Below are 21918 nucleotides of genomic sequence, written 5' to 3'. Positions count from 1 at the left end.
TGGGAATTGATGAATCTCTGTCTTTTAATTTCCTGTCTCTCTTCTTTAGAGGGTGGCATTTTCATGGCTCATTGTATATCCTTGAGTTTCCCACTGGGTCACACTTCCAGAGCTCACATTTTCTCCCATGGAACTATGTTCACTAGCAAATGGACAGCACTACCTACTAATGGCCAGAGAAGTTCAGAGCTTCTCACCAAACCTGTATTTATTTGTACCTCAATGATCATTTACCAGGAAACTTCATAGAGTCTATACCATGCTGAGATGCCTTAAGAAAGCAAAAAAAAAAAATTTGCCTGAGAGCAAGAAGGGGAGACCTGTAGTCTATCCCCTATGGAAATTGCTCCCTTGACATTTGGGGAGTTCTTTGGTGGCTGGGGAAGTTTACCTTAGTTGTTATTATTGTTTGCTTAGTATATCTTAGCTGAATTTTCTTAAATTCACATATGATTTGAACAAAAACATCCACATTTTCTGGTGGTGGATTGCTCTAACTGTACTTCATGGAACAGAGGGCTGTACACTCTGCCTTACACAGCCAAAGATTTTAATGATGACAGTGTAATATAATAACCACACAGGCCTCTGTGTAAAGGAAGTAGTTGATCAAGGAGGTATTTAATTAATCAATTGTTGGCAGTCTAGTTCATTCTAATACTCTCTTGGATCTGAGTTATGGTCAGACATTGGAGATGATGATGACTGTAGGATGCCTGGGAATACAAAGCACTTTCACCACACTGGCTTCAATGTTGTCATGTTATAATGATTACAGTTTATTCATTGTCACTAACCTGCTCAAATAATTGAGAACAAAGTGGTGTGGTTATATAAAACTTTGTGCAAGAAAATGCAACTCTCAAGATCACTTTTAAGCACTGCTGTTGTCATCTGTAGTCCCCTTTGATCCCAACCACATATCTGCGTAGTAGCTCTGAGGATCTGTGAGCCATTTCTCTTTCTCCCTGTTTTGGTTTGCAGCTGCTCATCAGAACACTTCAGGACATCTCTTTGAAGAAACATGGTGGTGACAGTGGCTATCAAACCCCAAATGCTCAAAAATCTTTGGCAGCAGGAGGAAATCCATATGTCAGAATCCTGCAACATCTTGAATCTGTTATTGGAGGAAAAAGAGGCTAATGTTTAGGGAACTGTTTGGGAACCAGAAAACCAGGATTCAGCTCTCATTTTCCTATCTAACCATGGAATAGACACTTTATTCTCCTTGTTCCTTAGTTCTCTGGGTGAAAATAGATTTTTTTTCCTGCAGAGACCTGTAAGAACGACTTCATTAAGTGCTGGAACACCTGAGTGCTCTGACAATGGTTGGAGTTCAGATGGGTGCAGTTGAAGGCCTAAAGGAGTTGTCCTCTTGTGTGAGAGGGATTCAGCCCCAAATGATATTATGCCGGACAGAGGTGTAGCTGTGTGCATACTGTTTGCAGGTCCTGGGAACTTTGATGTCAGAGCAAAGATCACAGTCATTTAGCAAATCAGAGTAGCTGTATGGAAGATCATGTTGGCCCTTTGGAGTAATTCCCAACAACATCATCATCTCATCTCATTCTCATACAGCTCCAGCCTAGAGAGTTTTTTTTGTGGAAAGGCAAGTCTTACTTCATGGATTACAGAGACTTACAGCAGGTCTCTGTATTTTCCTTCTCACAGTTTCACAGAGACAACAATTTGAAGAGGATGTGAGCTGGAAACTCCCAGCCTATAGCACTAATTCCATATTTTACTAATTTACAGCTTCTGTAAAATTTTGTTGGTGGCATCAAGTCTACAAAAATATACTGCAGGGCATAACATGGATCAATGATAAATGCTTGTGAAGGTCTGTGAAGGGCTTTGTCTGAGTTTAGAAATCCAGTCTTAGTTCATACGACAGACAAATTACATGGAAATGAATATCAGATATCACTGGTGGGAGTAAAACACAGAGGTCAACGCTCCTTTTCAGAGTTATTTCTATAACATGAACCTGCAATTGACATTATACATAACTTTTTGCCTCTTCAAATGTAAAACTGAAGGGCAAATACTAAAAAAGCTTCCTAATGATAGTGCTCAATTGCACAGAGCATTTCTGACAGTAACGTAATTCCAAGAAAATGTCTGTAGTACATGTATGCATTTGTTCTTGGAAAGGGTTCCTCCAATTGCTGGGGGCACTGTCTGACTGCCCAAATGAAGTGATCCCCCAGGAGCTTTGGATCTCAGTCCAGGCAGCCAGCCTGGAGTCAGCACCTTGCCAAGCACTGCTCCACACAGCCAGGCTCACTGCTGGATGACCTGCACAGGGAAATAAATGGGTTTCATGTGAACATTTTGACAATGCCACCTTTAAGGATGCTCTAGGCTATGCAAAAACATTGACATACATGATAAAAATAACTTGCCATTTCTATTTTTAGGGAGAGTGTGCTGGTTTTGTGTGCGATAAAGTTTTTGTCACAGTAATTAGCATGGACCTGTGCTTTGAGTATGTGCAGGAAACAGTGTCAGTAATACAGAGATGTTTCTCATTATTGCTGAGCTGTGCTTGTACAGAGACAAGACTTTTTCTGCTTCTCAACACCACCCTGTCAAGAAGTAGGCTGGGGGTGCACAAGAAGTTGTGGGGTAAGAGAGCTGGGACAACTGACCCTAGCTGACCAAAGGGATCTCCTGGACCACATGGCATTGTGCTCAGCATATAAAAGCCCAGGGAAGGAGGAGGAAGGGGTAATATTTGGAGTTACAGAATTTGTCTTCCCAAGTAACTGTTACCCATGATGAAGCCATGCTTTTTTGGAGATGACCAAAAACCTGCCCGAAAATAAGAAGTAGCTGATAATTCCTTGTTTTTCTTTGTTTGTTAAATTGTGTTCATCTCAACCCACAAGTTTCCTCACTTTTCCCCTCCTGATTCTCTTCCCCATCCTACCAGGGCAGAGTGAGTGAGTGGCTGTGTGGGACTGGGTTTCTGGCTGGGGTTAAACCGCAAGAATGGGATTGCATTCTTTTTTGCAGAGCCCAGCCTCAGAGCGCCCTGAATCCAAAAGTGAGGCCTCTTGGCCCTTTTGTCATGCAAACAGTAATTTAAAATATACATCTGGCACACTGCAAAGAGAGAACATCCAACATCTGTCACATTCCATTATCTTGCTTTGATGCTATTAGGCTATTATTAGTATTCAAACTAAACCTATCTTCCCACAGGCTGCTGACCATAATACCTCATTCGAGTACCCATTCCTTTTATTGCCACAAACTGTTCTGAACATCACATAAGTGAAACTGGAACATCACTTGATGGACTGCTATCATATTTTACTGCTTTATTTTATTTTACATGGGAGGAAACAAAACTCACCAAGTGTTGTTGTATGGTTTGAAGAAGATTAAATGGGTTTCCCTATCGTTTTGGGTGAGGGAAGTGAACAGAGGCTTCTCTAATGGAGATCAGATGCAGGCATTTGGTTCCACACTAACAAGGGCCCATATGCTGTCACTGGTGTATCAGTTTTGTCTTCGGGCTTCAAGACGCTGGAATGACTGGTTATTTTTTTTTTTTTAACTGTCTTTTATAATTAATTATCTGACTCCTCTATCTCTTCAAAGCCGAGTGAAATAAAGACGTCGTAAGAGAATAGAATTACTTTAAGCCAGAAGTTAGCTTAGAAATGTTTCCTTCCCAAGCCAAATGCTCTATTTCTACTGGGAGCTCTGCTCAGCAGTTTGCAAATAACTGCCCCAAACCTCAGGTAGCATTTTGAAATCAATATATTTCAAAATGAATAGCGTTTTTAATTCACATCAGCACAAAATGTCGCTGCTTGCCCAGGGCCAAGAGCAGCGTCCTTCCTGATGCTGCCATGAAGGATGCTCAGGAAGCATCCAGCCTGCATTCCATGCAAGCCACACTACATCTGTTCCCATACATTAAGCAGAGACTGCTTATGTTGCTGTGTCCTGGGACAGGGTTGTCCTTGTGGTTGAGTGCAGTGTTCTTGGGTGTTTCTTCACCTTGGGCCAGGCAGTGCCATCTCAAGTGGCTCCGGAGGTGGGTGGGTGCTGGGACTGACCAGAGGCAGTTCTGGGGAGTAAGGCAGGAGTGCCATGGTGATGAGCCTCCCCTGTCTTTGGGAGGGCATTCTCAGAGAGCAGTCCCAACAACATTTAATTTCAGAACAGAGTGAGAGTCCTGCAGGCATTGGTGTGCCTTCAGAGGCTGTCCCACCACCCCTGCTCATTGAGATAGAGGCTGGTGACAGTGCTCCATCCATCTAGAAAGTCTGGGCAGAGCAGGAGGGCACCACATCAACACAACTCTGCAGCTTCTGGTGTCTGACCCCTGGCATCCTGCACACTGGAGGTACTGAGTTTTAAGCTAATCATATCTTCTCGTTGGCATTATTTATTCATTGTTTTACATTATTTATTATAGCACTGTACTTGTCAAATATGAAAACAGCAACAATACATTAGGGGCTACTCTTTCCACCCCGTGTGAGTCATCCTTTTACATAGGAACAAAGACCTGTGTGGACCTGGAGCAGATCAGCTACCCAAGTTCCCTTCTGAATGGCTTGCAGGGGCTGGGTCTGGCAAGGGAAGGTTTTGCCTGCTTTTCAGTGCCAGTGAGCCTGTGCCCTATGTGGATGTGCTGGCTCCAGGCAGCATCCATGCTGCCCAATGACACCGGGTGGCCATGTCCCAGCTGGTTTTTCCTACCCTGAGAAGCAACCATGGCTTCTCAGCCTGCATCCCCTGGGGGCCCAGCAAGATCTGGGCTGCTGACATCCTGTAGGAGGGATAGAGACTTCAGAGCTTGTGTGCAAGCTGGCTGAGACAGAAAATTTGAGCTCTTCTTTGGGCCAACAGTGCAACAAAGACAAGCCCTGCATTACAGGCATGCTGTTGCTCTGGAAACTTGAAGCCTCTCAAAAGCAATGCAATTACTAGCTGCTTATTACTTCTGCCTCACCAAGGAGGAAATTTATTAATTTAGAGAACACTAAGGACACAGAAAAATTGGGTTTTTTTCCTTTTACAAGGCTTCCTTCGAATAGTGTCTAAAGAAACCACATCTCTTTCTCTGTGGTTTCTGCCTACCTCCAGAAGGCACATGTATAAAATCTCTTTTATCAGCCTCTAAACATTTCCTGCAAAAAGAAAAAAAGATGATTCTTTTTTCTGAGTTACCTCATCTTGAGCTGGCATGGAAGCTTGTTTAGTGCTCAATGGCAGCTGCATCTTTTAAGCTAAAATTTCTATATGGCTGCCGCTTACCTCAGCTCTTCTCTTGACTTGTTAACAAAATGATAATTGCAATGTGCACCTCTTAAATTTAAATGTTAAATTGTGTTTGGGAAGAATTCATGCCCTCTTTCTTCTTAGCTGAGTCAGTTCCCTTAAGGAACTAATCCGTAAGGCTATTAGCTGTCACAGTAAGTACAGGTAATGAAAAATAATCTCTTTGGGGGATGAGGGAGTTCTGGAAAGAAAAATGTATGAAAGAAAAGGCTCAGCTATAAGACAACAGGGGTTTAAAAGTTTTTTTAAGCTGCTACAGTTCTTGATGCCTAAAAATGCCTTTGTAGACTTGCTGCCTTGTGCAGTGTCTTCTGGGACCCTGCTTTTTTCCTAAAATACCATGTTTGATTTGGCACTGTATGAGATGCCTTTTAAAGCAAAACTGAATGAAAGCTGTTGGTGTCTACTGAATGTTAGTAAGTGGCAAAGAACTGTAGGAAATGTGTTTTATTCCCCAGAGCTTGAGGAGACCACAAGGCATAAAAGCCCTTGGTGGCAGCTCTGTTGCAAGAAGGGGAAATGGTGGCAGTGGGGAAGCCTTGGAGATGGCTGAGGATGGGAAAAGGCACCAAGCTGCCTGTCAGGCTTCCTGCAGCTTCCCCACACAGGAAGGAGGTGTCCAGGGTGGGATGGGTGTGAGGCCACTCGGCTTTCTGGTACAAAACAGCAACTGAGCCCAAAGCAGTTGGGAACGGTCTCTACATTTATTATTGGAGGATGTTTAGGACTCTTTGTCTTTGAAAACTTGCCCCCATGTGCAAATAGATAAGGGAAAGGCAGTCTGAGTACAGTGACCTTTACAATAGGATACTGCTGGGAATGGCATTTGTGTTTTCAAACTTTAATAATCTGGCAGTCCCCACTGTGGCCTCATGCTACTTGAGTCTATCCCAATTTTATTGAAAAGTGTTGTTGAAAAGACATATTTTGAACACTGGTAAGAGCAGACCTCACTGGAGTTACTTTAAATAAGATTTCAGAACCTTTCTTTTTTTTTTTCTCTCCCGGATATTTTCCAGCCCCATTCTGCAGTGTTTATGAGCAATTTTAACAGCTGTTCTTTCCTTAACCATTGTCAGTGGTCTTGGTTTTTTGGTTTTTTTTTTTTTTTTTTCTTTTTTGACCCAAGGCAGAAGGTGATAGCCAGGCCCTTACATCTCCAATACTTTTTTCTGTTGTCTGTACAGAAACGTGCACCTGTGCAGGTGAGAGAGCTCAGGTGTTCAGCCCTGGGAAGCAATTGTAGGGGCCTGTCTGCAGCACACCAGCCACAGAGGGATGTGTGTGCTCAAAGCTGACAGCAGGATGAGGCAGAAGTGGAAGAGAATTGTTCGAGCAAAGTACACTGCCCAATCCTCCTCTTCTGTTGGCAGGGAGCTGGATAGTCAGAGGGATAAACAGTGAGTACCCAAGCACCACAATGTGGGAAATACAGCTGGATCCTTTCCTTTCCACCTTGAGGTAGAGATTATGCACTGATTCTAGTAACTGGCTAATGCAGAATGCTGCAAAGTGCCACTTGCTAAAACCAGAGTCTTACAGCTCATTGTCACATTATGAGCTACCACCACTGGTGTCCATTTTTTCTATTCAGTGTGCCAGACAACACTCATGGAGGGACACTGACTGATGGCTCACCAGCTAACACCAGCAGAGGATGGAGTGAGGGCCTCTCCTCCTCTTGTCACCTCTTTTTGCAGCATTGAGGTTCTTGCAGCGAGGTACCTCTCTAGTTTTCATTGTTCAGAAGAAATTCAGTTCTTTCTCTGAGATACCACTAAAAAAAAATGAAAGTAAAAGCAAATACCATGAAAATACCCAGAAAAAATTATATCAGTGATGCAATATATTCATATCTACTTAATTGCTGCAATTTCAGGTCAGATTCCCTTGATACTGTTAACTTCAAATAAAATTTAAGGTACAATTGTTCATACATCCTTGGTAGGGTGAAGATGGAGCCAGTATTGGAACAGAGATGGAATTGTTTGTGAACCCCACACTGGACTTATTTCACTCTTAACTGTTTGCTTTTGCAGGGATAGCAGCCCAGTTGTGTTATTGAATTGATATTAATAACTGTTTTTTAAAGCGTTCTGATCTGGGAAATTACCATTGCATATTTTTAGATCAGATTTCTGAGTAAAGAGAGTAGTGGTTTGCTATGTGCAAATAAGATGATGTTACTATTTTTCAACTGCCTCTACTTGCAGTGGAGAAAGTTCGTTCAGCAAGCAAAAAAAAAAAAATTTGAGCTTTCATAGCAAATGCTGTTTTTAGCCTGCTCCAATCTTTGAACTAAGATTATACTCAACCACTCTTTCTCATTGCACAAGCAGACTTTGGAAACCAATACACTAAAATTAGGAGGCATGTTTGCATTTTCAACCTCTCCAAGTGCAGCGCTGCAAATAGTTCATTCCAGCCATGTCATTATGTACAACATAGGGTTTGGGGTTTTTTTTTAGAAAGCAAATGTCATTGCTTACATCTCTTCCACATAGCTTTAAAAAAAACACCCACTTTGTTTGGCAAAATGAGTGTGGGGACCAAAGCTGCCCTTACTGCAGTGTCCTTGCTGACCCCATGAGCATAGGGGCCTGTGTTTGTCACAGGCGCTTTGGTAGTCAGTGGTTCATCTGGGGGGAAGGTGTGAATGCAAAGTTGTGTCTTTTCTATGCTCATGAGATGGAGAAGGGATCACTAGAATAGTTAGTTCTCCACTCTATTCAACAGTATTTTATTAATCCTGAAAAAAATTAATTTAATGTGTATCATTCTGCTAGAGTTGTGTAATCCCAGTACCTGAGACAATTGATGAAGATTTTGCATAGTTCTCCTCATGAGTACAGATGAGGTAGTGTATTTTAAGGCATTGTGATGAAAACTCTATTTTTTTTTGTTTGTTTGTTATAGGTTTTCTTGTTTGTTTGTTTTGTTGTTTAGTTCTTTTTATTCTGAAGGCTTCCAACTAAAGTGAACTACCTCTTTACTCCTTCAGTGTTTCATGTGCCTTGAACTGCTCCTCACAACTTTTGCATAAAACAACGAGGAAACTTAATTTTCTTAAAGAAGAGGAAGAAATTATTTGATAAAAGTAGACAACTGAAAATCCAGTAAATCCTCTCTGACTAGAAACAGGTAGCCCAGCTTTTAATTGCATATAATCTGAACACTGTCACTATCAGAAGAAACGGACAGCTGTAGCTAATCCTTGCTGGCCCCATGCCACTCCTTGGGACGGGTATTCGGTGGGGTACAGGCTCTGTTCATGGTCATGTATAAACGACTTTCTTCATGAAGCACTGAGCGCGTGTGGGATTGAATACAGACTAAAGTTTGGCTTAAGGACAGAAAATTACATAAAGATTGGTCTGGGGGATGGAGGAGACAGTTTTGTATTATAGAAAGGGGGTGTTGCTTGTTTTGGTTGGGGGTAGTTGGTTTGTTTTATTAGTTTCTTTTATTTTGGTTTGATTTTGATTGTTTGTTTGTTTGTTTGAGAGACAAAGAAATGTTTTATTGCTGACTTGCCAACGAGGGAAACTTCGAGGAACAGACCCGAGTTTCTCCACTTTGCCGCCAGATGTCCGTCATGAGCAGGGAAAGCTGGTGACTCGCACGATACCCAAAAACCTGGTCTCGCAGCATTTTTGAAGATCTGACAGCGAAAACTCGAATGAAATTACCTGTTACCATACAGTTTTGGACGGCAGGTATGCTGCAAGGGCTTTTTGGCTGCGAAAAATCCAAAGTCCTGCCGGTAGCTCTAAAATCTATGTTTAACTCTTAAAACGTGTGTGTCTCAGTCTGCAGTAGTTGTAGAATACAGAGCCTGTGTGTTCCTCCAGAGAATTAGGTATGCAGCTCTCATCCAAAGTCCTAAAATCCTTTTAGGAAACTTGCCCTTTCAGATGGCAGGAATATCTGAGAGACACACTACATGTGACCTCGGGAAGGAGACCTAGCCCTTTTCAGCCCCATCGAGTTGCTGAGTGACGCTGTAGCTTTCGTAGGTCTGATAGCATTAACTGAATCCCTCAGTAAAGCGTTCACATCCACAAGCAGAGCCATTTCCGGGCATAAGCAGTGTGCAACTCTGGAGAGCACTTCTGGAAAAAAAGTTGGAACACTTAAACTTAATAAGGTGCAATGACTTCTTAAGGAGGGCATTAGCTTCCCACCTACTCGAGGAAATGTACCTCCAGAATAAAGTAACTTAAGAGGGAACTACTGGAAGGTTTGCTGTGTGCCCCTGTCCTCAGACTTCTTTAAACTCAGGTGCCCAAATGCTTCCAACTGTTATAACAGCTGCTGTTTATTGCAATAACCACTATTTCAGATTAAAACCACAAAGGTTTGATACATGTGAGAATCAGAGGAGCAGAAACACCCAAGAGCTGCTCCAGAGTTTGGCACTGTCTGTTGCTAAATCTCTTCCTATCTTGGAGAGAAGCAGGGGACACTTTGGATGGAAAGGCTCATTCTTCAGCAATAACTGTGTAATGGGACATTTCCCTCTCTCATTGTCAAAACAGGAAGCCGAGGCTACAAAGCTCTTCTGGACACAGCGGCAGGAGCTACACCCAAACGAGCTCGGGGACCGGGAAGTAAATGTCTGTGGGAAGTGGCTGTTCTCCTCCCCCACCACCTGCGGGAAAAGTACCTGCCTGGGAGACGTCCCTCACTCACCTAAGGGCCCCTGCACTTCCTCCCAGCCTCCAGACGCCCTTCCTAAGGAGTTGCAAAATGTCCTGCATCCCTCTCAGCTCACGAAGGAGACAGCTTGTGCACCAAGCTCTGCTCTTGGGAACCTGGGTTTTCCCAGCAGGATCCCACGCTGCCGTACAGAAGGAAAGGTGTGTTGCTCACCACCTCTCTGGGAGTGAGCCCTAGTCTCATCTAATAAAAGCAGCTCCACTGCTCTATGTTGAGAAAAGTGAATAAATGAACCAGCAGCACAAATTTTTCCCTGGACATTGCCTTCTTGAGTCCTTCCTGAGAAACACAGACCTCTTTCATGAAGGTAGTGGGGTCCACTACACCAAATGGAACATGTTGGGTCTGTGCTGTCCCATGCACCCCCATTTTCAAATTTTGAGTGCCTTCACAATCTGGGGAAAAAAAAAAAAAAAAAAAAAAAAGACAATTGCAAAAGCAACTTGTACCCTCCCTCCCTCCCCCACGACTGTATGTGCAAATCTCCTAATTAATGCCCTTTTTCCTATCAAAACAAGTTTTTAAATATCCAGCATTACAGTGTTCCTTGACTGGTGCAGTTAAAGCACACATCTGTAACCTTGCTTTCAGAGACGTGAAGGCTCAGTGTAACCTCCACTTCTGAAAATACTGCATTCTGCCCTGAATATTCTCAGCTGTGTCTCTGGGAAGCTGAATATGAGCTTATTGCCAGATTCTGATTCTAATAAAGTTAATGGAAATTTTGCCAGTGACTTCAAATGGTCCAGATATTATTCTCGGGCCAACTCCTATGAAATTATCCCAGTTCTGCACTGATTTCAGTGAGACTAGACTGGCTTTACTCATCCAGTCTGAGGAAGATCCATGAAGTCAGAAATCAGGGTATGGAAGAGCTGCCTCTCGCTCAGCCAAATTGCTGTTATTGGAGTGTTGGATGGTGTTTGGGTTTTGATATTTATTTTTGGGGTTTTTTTCACTCTTTGATGAAAGTGATGAAATTAGAGCTGCAGCACTACTGTAGGAGGGAGTATGTTCATTTCTGGCAGCATAGCCTGCTCCACAGGATGCAGACTGATACTCCATCAATCAGGGCTGGCATGGGGTACCTGGGTAGTCTCAGCCATGTACCATAGTTTCACGTTCAGTTCTCAAAGATAATCCAGAAAAAAAAAAAAAAAAAAAAAAAGGAAAAAAAAGCTGCGTAGTATGTCGTAACCTGCTAAAATAAACCTCAACGCTTATTCACATTTAGAAAACTCCACCTATTTTCAGGACAAATAGCCAACACCCGCTGGGGGCAGGAAGGGTGGCCGAAACCCTTCCTTTAACAAGAAACAAGCCGGCAGAGGCGGCAGGAGCCGCAGTTCGGCGGAGCGCCGCTCCAGCGCAGCGAGCCCGCGACACCCGACGGGGCCAGCACTTCTCAACCTGCTCCTGCTCCTGCTCCTGCTCCGCCCGTCCCCCCCCGCGGGGCCGCGCTACCTGCGCCGGCTCCCCGCCCCGGAGGAGCGGCCGCCCGCCCCACCGAGAGGCGGGCGCGCTGCTGATTTGCCTTCGCTGTCGGCACCGCGCTCCGGCCAGCCCGCGGGGACCGGGGCTGCAGCCGCACTAGCCGCTCGCTCGCTCTCTGCCTCCCTCGCTCCCTGGCAGCGAGAAAAGTTTGCTGCTCTTCACCCTGCTCCTTCTCCCGCCGTCCGCAGCCCCCGCGGCCCGGCGCGGATCCCCCGGGCAGGGGCATGGCGCGCTGAGCGGCCGCGGCGGGCCGGGGGCGGCCCCGCCGCACCTGAGCGGCGTTGGGGGGCGCGGGGGGCTCCGCAGCGCGCTGCCCCGCGGGCGGCCATGCGCGGCGGCGGCGAGCGCTGAGCCCCCCCGGCCTGGCCGCCCCCCGCCGGCCCGGGCCGATCCCGCCGCGGGGGGGCAGGGCTGGAGGGCGGCGGGCGGCCCGCGGGGACAGCGCGGAGCGGGGACGTCGCCCGCCTGCGCCCGGCCGAGCGCCATGCCGCGCCGGCTGGCCTGGCTGTGCTGCTGCTGGGCGCTGCTGAGCGGCGCCTGCCGCCCCGCCGAGCCCGCGCTGCCCGCCGAGGGCGGGGAGCCTCCCGCCGGCTCGGGCTTCCTCTACCGGCGGCTGAAGTCGCACGAGAAGCGGGAGATGCAGCGGGAGATCCTCTCGGTGCTGGGGCTGCCCCACCGGCCCCGGCCGCTGCCGCGGGAGCCGCCGGCCCCGCCGCCCGGACGGCTGAGAGCGGCACCGCGCTTCATGCTGGACCTCTACCACTCCCTGGCCGAGGGCGCGGAGGGCAGCGCGGGCGCGGAGAGCGGGGGCCGCCCGCCGACCCCTGCCCCGCCGCTGCCCAGCCCGCAGGACAGCGCCTTCCTCAACGACGCCGACATGGTCATGAGCTTCGTCAACTTGGGTGAGTGAGGAAAGGAGAGAGGGAGGGAGTCCTGGGATGCGCGGAGCCCACCCAGCCGCTCGCCCGTCCGTCTATCCGTCCGTCCGTCCGTCCCGCGGACACCCCTGGCCCGGGCAGCGGGGACGGGCGGTCGCTGCTCGGTGGGGCGCGACGGGTTCGGGGCTTTGCCGGCTGGGACCCACCTTGGACTGCGCGGGTTTCGGCCAGGAGGGCAGCTCACATCGGGGAAGGGCAAAACCTTCGCGCAAACAGTCAAAAAAAACGTACCCCAGCATGCAAAACCTTGGGGGGAGGGAGTGAGAGGAAGGAAGAAAAAAAAAATTTTTTTTTAGTTGTCCTTGTTCTGATGGTAGCGGTCAGAGCCTGTAGTAGTTCAGAATTAAGCACACCTTCGGCTGCTTCTTGAAGAGCTGGGGTCATGCCGGAGTACAGGTTGCACTCACTCTATGTGAGGTCCAGCAGCCCAGAGATACCAGACTCAAGACTCTGGGCTTGAACAAAGTGTAGCTGCACTACTTCACACTGTCTTCGTCTTCTCACTTTTAAATATTTTTTGTTTGTTTTTATTTTAAGGGGTCAGAGTTAGCGTGGTGGTGAATATGTGCACTACTCTGTGTAGGTTATTCTGGTGATTGAGCACGGGAACGCGAGAAAAGTCTGTGTCATGTGGAAATCTTAAATTAAGTTTTGTTAGACGTCAACCTGCTCTTCAAACAAATCATCCTGTCAGCGATGTGAAGGGCTCTAAGGCAGGCATTGCAGTGGGAAAATCATTAAGTTTTTTACTTAGAGGAGCTCTTAGTACTATGCAATTGTAAGGAAACAGTGTAATTAGATTCAGCCTAATGTGGAGAATGAAAATATTTCAGTTGGCAAATAACAGTTCCTTTTTTTAGGGAATTCCTGTGAAGCTCAAGTGTCTTAGCCGGTCAGCTGAAGACTTTGCCTTTTTACTTGTGCTGCCAGAGCTGTGTGCCAGAACTACAACAGCTTGTCTTGTTTAAAAAAAAAAAACCAACAAAAACAAACCAAACCGAATTTGTTGTGTGTTTACTCGTTTGGAGCAGGGCTATGTCACTGCAGCAGGAAATTTCTCGGAGCTCTCAGTGCTGGTACAGGTGTGTGCCATGCTCTGTGCATCTAGAACAAGAGCTGATTAATCTTTGTACCTGATGGAAATCACGTGGTAGGTCAGAAGAGTTGCAAATAGTTGGTGAGGGATTTGTCTGCGTTGAAACAGAGGCAGCCACAACTCGTAAGGGTACAGCTGAGCTGCCTTAGGTGCTCAGACCTTCCAGGAATCTGGAGCCCTGGTGTCTCCTTGTACTGCAGGTGTGTAGCTGTCAGGGTCTCATCTGCCTTGTTTTAAGTCAGCTCGGGGATGTTTAGGTGGTGTTGCCATCTCAGATGAAACTGGCATGGTCTGTGGTCTCAGATCAGAAGCTGACATTTGGGAAATACTATACAGGTTTGAAATCCAAAGGGCACCTGTTTTTCTTCCCTCCCAGCCTCCCCAAACCTCTCTGTCCTTTGAATACACAGAGCTGCTGTCCCTGTTCTTTGCCCTGGGGACTTTGAGGACCTGTACTTAGAGCTGTGAGTTTGAGAAGTGTGGTGCTGACTGTAGTTGTCTATAAGCAACCCCCATGTCACATTGCACTTGAGGGATGTGAAACAAGGTGCCTGCGAGGGGCTAGGCAGTTCCCTAAAGAGCTGATTTCAGGGATAAGTGTGAGCATGTGGTGTTTAAGAAGGTAATTAGCTGTTTGTAAAGCACCAGGAGAGTATTATTAGATGGTATAATCTGAAAGTATGTGTTTCTTTTGAAAACAACCCCTTCCACTCATATGATTCAAATCAGTTCTGAGAATTTGGATCTAGACCCTTCTGTAACAACAAGGAAAATTATTCATGTAATGTAGTAAAATAGTGCAATTGAAATGCTAGTTATGTGTCTCAGGAAGCATGAATCAACTGTAGAAATTTCTCATCAACTTCCAAATCCCAAGTCATAAACCATAATGTCATTTAACGTGATTGTTTGTTACCAGAGTGTTGACAAATCGATGGGCTGGGACTGAACAGCTGTTTGGCTGTTTTCTGTGGCTTCTCTGACATACCAGGGAGTTTTTTGGGTCTTTCACCTGTGTATTGACATTTTCTTTTCCATTTAATGGTAATTCAGTTTGCAAAACTAGAGGAAGCCTAAGGTTATATTCCAATATAGAAACCAAAGGTTTGATGGGAGAAAGCCAGCTTGTAATCTGTCAAAGCAGCTTATTAGATGAAGCATTAAATGCAGCAAGAGATGGTGGGTGCACAGCAGAAAGGGAAGAATTCTTGATTTCAAGCACACTGACTAATCCAATGAAGTACATGTCAAACAACCCTGAAAACTCACAGCTGGAGTCTGCTTATAAGTGGACACTGCCAGAATTATTTTAGTTGGGGTTTTCTGCATGTGGCCATATATTCAGTTACTTCTGTTCAGTTAAAACTGATTTCTGAAGAATATTGTGTTCAACCTTAAAGACTTCCCATTCCATTATTGAAGAGGCAGCTACCAAAGAGATGTGAGGAGGGGCCCTTGCTGTTCTCTCAGGGTCAGGAGTGTATGGTATCACCCAGATATGCAGGTGAATGTGGCTGTGTGGGTGACCTGCCTGCAGGTGCTGATACTGCTTCTGCTGCAGCTCAGTGCCAGACTAAAGTTTGATGCATCTTGTTGTGCTGGAAAGGCATCATCTAGGGCAGCTGTGCAGAGGAGTCCTTCTTTGTCATGGAAGTTTGCAAGTGTGGATGTTCTTATAAAAGTGCATTTAATTTTTCTAGCCCTGTAGCCCGAAAAGAGTCACTAGCTTGTAGTCACTGCTGATTTTAAACATGCAGGGCTCCAGCCCTTCCTGACCAACCTACATCCTTCAGCCTGGGGACACAGCAGATGTGTTTTCTCTCTGAGGAAGGCTATGTTTCCATATGTGCTCGGGGTATGAGTCCTCTTTACAAAGGTCTTGCAAAGCTGACGGACTTTGGTGAAGTTTCGGATTATTCAGGCAGTGCAGGCTTGTCCAGCCTCAAAGGTGATAGTGTTCTGGGAGATAGTTTCTATTTTGTTTTGGGTTTGTTTTTTTTTTTTTTTTTAAGTGAAACAGGAAGGTCACAGAAGTGTGGAGGTTCTTCACACACTGGGAGTTGCTGTCTTACAGGGAGGACAAGAAATAGCAGTCTTTGAAATGGGGAATCTGGGATTTATCTGGCTTACCTGGTGGTGTCTGTATTGTGGTGTGGGCAATGATTCCCAGAGGGACTGATCATAGGGGAGCTTAGTGTGTCCAGGGTTTCCAGGAGATGCTTAGCACTTAGTTTTATGAAAAAAACTGCACCTGGACAGCAGTATCAGGGAGGAGAAATATTTTTTTGTTCCCATTGTAAGCAATATCACATGAAATATAAACCAGTTCAGATAATTTAGATAATAAATTTAATCTATCAGGTTAAATACCAAAACATAATTTGACAGAAAACATAGCCTGACCTTGGTAAATCTAGTCCCTTTTTTGGGAGGATGATCCTAGAAGTGTCTGTTTTGGGTGTTTTCATTAGGATGAAGCGTCCGACAAGTGCCTGTTTCTTTTCATTTCACAGATAGGAAGCCTGGATAGCCAGCACAGATGGAAATATCTGCATGGATTCACTGAGGAAGCAGGGTTCCAAACTCCTGTGCTGTGGAAATGGCTGTACAACAGGGTTGTGGGGCTGGGGTGGGGAATGCATTGTGGGCCAGCAGTTGTCTTTGTGAAACTGTTCAGCTCTTCTTGTAGGAACAGCCTTGATATAAATATGTGGCATGTCTTGACACAGTAGTGTTGGGAGAATAACATCTATTAATGTTTCCTATCTGTATATGTACCTGCCTCATGGGACAAGATAAGGTTATCTCCTCTTGGCAGAACAGCCCGGGGTTGGTATGGAGATACTTCTTGAGGCAGTGATGCTGGATTGACAGCTTGATCCCAGTGTTCTCAGGCTCATCAGTGCTGATGTGAAGGAGATGTGCACTGCATCCTCTGTTTCACCAGCTGGTGTCTTCAGAGTAGTGCATGCTGTGTGAAAACAAGGCCCTCAAAGACTTTGCTACTTTAATGGCATCCAGAATTATTTGTGTATCATGAAGGGTGCTGTGAAGCAATCCTGTGTCAGAACATGGTCTTCACCCATGTCTTCCTATCCTGGCATCCACTCTGAGAGGAAAAAAGCCATGAACTTCCTACAATCAAACCCAAGGAATTTAATGGCAGTCTGAGTTTCTGCCGTGACCCAAATCTGGGGCTGTTGGTAGACGTGCAGGAAAAGTCTGAACCCATCAAACCTGCCAGAGATAAGGATCATAAAAAGTGCGCTTTGGGGTGTGGTACCTGGTTATTCAGCATTGTGGCTTTTTGTAGCAGACTAGCAGCACTGATTCACTGTACATCCACTTTTGGAGAGATGGTTTTCCCTTTTATCATAAGACCCACAGATCCCTTGGGAGGGCTTCATGCAAAAGGTTGAGGGGAAGCTCACCTTTTGCCAGCCAGTCCTGCAGTCAGCCCTGAAGCTTCAACATTATTTGAATTGGGGTTGGGGTGGAAAGACTCTTCTTCTATTTTTGAATCCCTAAACTCCAGGCAGTCCCTATCTTCCCTGCAAGACTTTAAGTGTCAGCTGGGACAAGGGTGCTCCCTTTCAGTGCAAGGAAGTTGCTTGGAGGTAGCTCTAAGATTTGTTGTACAAATACACTCTCTTTCTCCTTTCCTATAAAGCAGCATCTTATGGATGTGATGTCTTACAAACAGGCTTTTCATCTTTTTGGCAGTGGTTACCTACCAGATTTCCTTCTAGGAATGATCTTGCCCAAATCCATAGCACCTTAGGTGAAAGCAATATGCCTTTGTTCTGCACAGCTTTTCACAGGAGGGAAGCAGTGCTCCAACATCCTTACATGTGTTTCTAAAGCAGGTGAGTTTTTTCATCTGAAGGATTTGATCAGCCCACCTGCCTTTTTCCCAGCACCGTGCTTGCTGTTGGGAGATACAAAATTAGGCAACCAAGATGTCTCAGGGACGTTGGGGACGTTGCGTGATTGGATTGATGGGACCGTACCATTCATACTGTCATCCCATCTGTTTGTACTCTTGGCCACGTGTTGTAAAGGTCAAGACATCAACTCAGAGGGAATAACTGGAGTGTGTGATGCTGCAGATCTGGCTGTGCTGCCAGCTGGCTGTGTACAGCCTTGCTTGCTCGGCATGTGAGCAGGGTCCTCCACGTGTGTCCAGAGCAGGCCAATACTAGAAATCATGAAACTGATGATGGGACTAAGTTTACTGACTTCTGCCAAGCCTTGTATAGTGGGCTTTGATGCCAAGACAGATTCCCAAATGCTGAAGAACAGCCTTATATTTGCTATTCAACTGATGCAGCTCAAGATCCTCGTTTATGAAATCTCCTTGGAGTAGCTGCTGCTTGCAAGCCGCCTGCTAGTGTGGAGCTGCCTGACAGTACAGTTAAAGAAAGGGAAAATGGTGTTTTAGAAGTCCTCAGCTCCTCTGGACTTGGAATTTGAGGGACTGTAGTCATCCTTCTGCCTTAGGCAAGAGCCCTGGAAGATGTGTGGCTCCTGGAAATGCTCTTCAAAACCTGTACTGTTGAAATGAGTGGAGAGTCATGTTCATGTAAGCAATTTATCCAAGTCTGATTGTCATCTGGACTAAACTACTGGGAGCAGACAGTGTGACATTAGTAGGCTCATTCTCTGTCTTGTGAAAGCTTTTCAGAGCTTCAAAATTTACAGTCTTAGACTTCAACATTTCGCACAAATTTTTCTTACACCAACAACAATAACAACAGCAATTTATTGTAATTTATAAAGCTAGTATTGCCAAACCAGTCTTGATTACTTCAAGTCAAATTTTTTATCTGTAAATAAATGAAAAGTTGCATTTTCAATTAGAAACCCAGGTGTGGGGCTGGTGAGGTTTTTTTGTGGTTATTTTTAATTATTTTTTTTTTTAATAAAAGCAGAACTTCCTAGTTCTTTCCCTCAGAAAAAAATTGAAGCTAAACCACTTTTTATAAAAAGGTTTTCTCTTGGCAATTTTTTCCCAGCTCAACATGGCTTTAGCAGAAAATCACTTGGGCAGCTGTCATGGATGTCTTGTGCTGAGCTCCTGCTGGGACTGCTTGCTGCAGGCTTGTACCTCTGCCAAGGAGCTGTGGATCCTTGCTGGTCTAGCCCGGTGCATTGCAGTGGTTACACTCTCTCTTGTAGTTTTAAATATAAACTTCTAAGCAGTGTTTGTGATTTAGGAGGAAGGAAGGTGGTGTTTAGACTTTCCATGCCATGGAGTCACGATTCTTTTTCGGTCATCTTGCCTCATTGCTAACTTGTAGGGGGTTAGAGGAAGGTATGATTTACTTGGGACATAAACAGTCCCATTGTGTGTTTCTGCTGTATCCCAGCAGATGCACAGCTATGCTGTAAGGTACAGCCCACCTCCTAATCATTTAACGTTTCCACTTGACCATTTATATAGCAGTGTGAAGCAAAGAGCAAGCACTACTGTCCAAGTGGAAAAAGGGCTCATGGGTGAGAGATTCCCATTTGTTACAGCAAGTATCAGACCTCAGAGCCTGGGAGATGGAGGTTAAGGACTGGGAAACTGTCTGTTGCCCCCCTGATTCTTGGAGCCTAGTTTTGGTTCACACCTAGATTGCCTGTTTGATGGAGCAGCAGTTTTAAACTCAAAGAGGGTAGGTTAGGATTGGACAGAAGGCAGAAGTTTTTCCAACAGCAGTAGTGAGACACTGAAACGGGTTCCTCAGAAGAGCTGTAGATGTCCCATCCATGGAGCTGTTCAAAGTCAGGTTGGATGGGGCTTTGAGCAATCTGTTTTACTGAACAATGTTCCTGCCCATGGCAGGGGTTGATCTTGATGACTTCTGAAGATCCATTCTAGCCCAAATTGCCTGGAATTCTAAGTGGGAATTGGGAAGGCGTTTGTGACTAGGATTTTGTAGCTATGGTATGCTGAGGGTGAGGAGACATGCCTGAGAACATTCAGTGAGTTGTTTCTTTCCACCTTTTCTTCAGTCGTGGCTGGCAGGGGATGGGGAGCGGTGCCTTCTGCAGCCCTTGCAGCAGGGGTGGCTGGCAGCAGCACACTAAAGGGCCTGGTGCTTTGCACCCAGAGCAGGCTCCCACACAGGGGCTCTGGGAAGGGCGTGTGGCTGCAGCTGCTGCAGGGCTGCTGCAGGAGAAAAAAGCTTAATTAAAGAAACTGAGTCCCTGTGGGATTGCAGGGGTGTTTAATACCTCATAATGGACTTTGATTCCTAAAAACTGCTGTGGATTGGGGCTGGCATTTCCTGAACTCTCAGTTACTTAAGAAACAGTCTTGTAGTGTTGGGTAGAGTTTTGGAATGGATTTTTTTGTTTGTTTGCGTTTTGGGTTGGTTGGGTTTTTTTGATGATGTAATGAGATTATTTTTTTTTAGTTTGTTGTTAAGGGCACAAAGATTTTGACAGCACTGCTTTCAGCTCTTTTTATTTTACGTAGCAGTGTTCATCATAGCACAATGACAGAATTGAATCAGTGGTAGCAACAGTGGGAACTTTTGGCAAAAAAGGATAATGTAGACAGAGCCGAAGTGTTCTGCTAACTAAAACAGTAGCTGTATTTTTCAGAGAGCTAGACATGACTGTTTTGATCCAATGTGGTGTTAATCACAAGAATACATAACTGCTTTCCTGTGAACTTTCCCCTTAAAAATATCCAATGATATCACCTGATGTTTTGCACTAATGCTCAGTATAACCAGAATTTAGAACAGCTGGCTCCATATAAACTTGGAATGTTCTTAGGTCAAATATTAGTGTATAAATAAAAACATTTTGAAAATGAAAACAGAAGCACAGTATTGGAAATATACTGAATGTGCAGATGTACTTCATGGCTTGAATAGCTTTACAAATTAAACAAGACAGTGTTAACACTTGTTCTGAAGAGTCAAATTTCCTGATAGTAAATGAGGGAGTGTTTTCAAACAGTATTCCAAAGATGTGCTATTCCATGTATGTTAATGGTTGTTTGCAGTGTGAGAAATGTATGAATTAGCTATTTGAAACACTCTTCTAATTTATATTTATTCATTTATATTTTTTTTTTATATTTGTTCAACCCAAAATCTTGTCCAATGGAGATCTGCAGTTTCTTTTATCAAGTGCAGGCTGTAAAATGTGCCGTGTTTAAAGCATGCACAGGGATGTTTACGTTGAAGTGTACTGCTGCAGCTCTCTTATCTTGTCGCTCACCTCATCGCGTGGGGTGTGTGGTCAAGGTATTAGACACTCTGTTTGTACAAGGGCTGAAGGGTGACATAATGTCTATTGAAGCACGAGTGTTAGGCTCCACACCAGGCAACAAAGAGCACTTAAAAAATGAGAACAGATTAGAGCTCATGAGCAGGGTCTGATAGTTGCACACACAAGCCAAGAGGTGTTGGAGGGAGGAAAGGGTCAACAGCTATAGTGTGAAACAGATGTGCCTCCTTGCATCCTTGTCTCTCCTGGGCTTTCCAGACCACTTGAGAGAGAAAACCAGAAGAGTAAAGCTCTTAGCAGTCAATTTCAGTCTTTTTATGGGAATAAAATTATCCAAATAAGTTGGAAAATGAGGTTTAACTGTAACTAATGCATACAACATGCAGAAGACTTGTCTGCCTCTGTCTTTGTAAACTCTGTAATAATACAAAGCTGTTTGAACATGAACACTTGCTGCAGCCTAACTTCCATATTTTTCAAACTGCTTTAAAATCTCTGGATAAAAGTATTCTGTATAAGGGATTAAAGAAGTGGTCACAGCTTTAATTCCTCATGGCATAGAGGCACAAGCTCCCTCTTTCAGTCCAAATTCAGATGAGTAGAGGTAGAGGCAGCAGTCTTTAATTGCCAGATGCTCTGCAGGAAAACAGGAGGAAGCATTTCCTATGTCACTTACCATGGGCTTCCTATTCATGTTTCTTCACTACTTTTGGCCACATTGGTGGTGTGCTGCGGGAAGAGGCCTTACACACTTTTAATGTACCTGAGTCTTCATAATGATGCCAGGTTTGATTTTTCAAAACTTTTGTGTGCAAACAGGGAGAGGCTTCTCTGCCAGCCTTGACATGTGTGCACAATTTTGATGCAAAAAAGTAGGAGGATAGTTCGAAAATTTAAGCCTGGTTTGAAATTCATGTTTTAATATCTACACAAAGATTTGATTCACAAGTACAGAATCCAGGTGCTCAACTTAAATGATGAAGGTTGGCAAAGAAACCCTTCATTTTAGAAAAGCAGCAGCCTCTCTTGCCCACAAACCGTCATCCTGAGGCAGCATTTCAAGCATGCAGACCTTTTTGCTTAATTATGGTAACATCAAACATCTTTGACATGAAAGGGACCAAGCAGTGGCTGTGC

At 45.0% G+C, this 21918-nt stretch overlaps 1 protein-coding gene across 1 annotated transcript in view; it reads left to right on the top strand.

Annotated features, from left to right (window-relative positions):
* Nucleotides 1-12001: 12001 nt before the first annotated feature.
* The window catches only part of BMP6 (bone morphogenetic protein 6), an 86503-nt gene continuing 76586 nt past the window's right edge, over nt 12002-21918 (top strand). The window contains exon 1 of the mRNA XM_058029363.1: nt 12002-12419. Within this exon, the coding sequence (XP_057885346.1) occupies nt 12002-12419 (418 nt within the window). The remainder of the gene's footprint in view (nt 12420-21918) is intronic.

Source organism: Melospiza georgiana, chromosome 1 (genome assembly GCF_028018845.1).
Source record: "Melospiza georgiana isolate bMelGeo1 chromosome 1, bMelGeo1.pri, whole genome shotgun sequence".
Classification (NCBI taxonomy): Eukaryota; Metazoa; Chordata; class Aves; order Passeriformes; family Passerellidae; genus Melospiza; species Melospiza georgiana.
The sequence above is the reverse complement of the archived record's forward strand: the minus strand, read 5'-3'. Positions and strand labels throughout refer to the sequence as shown.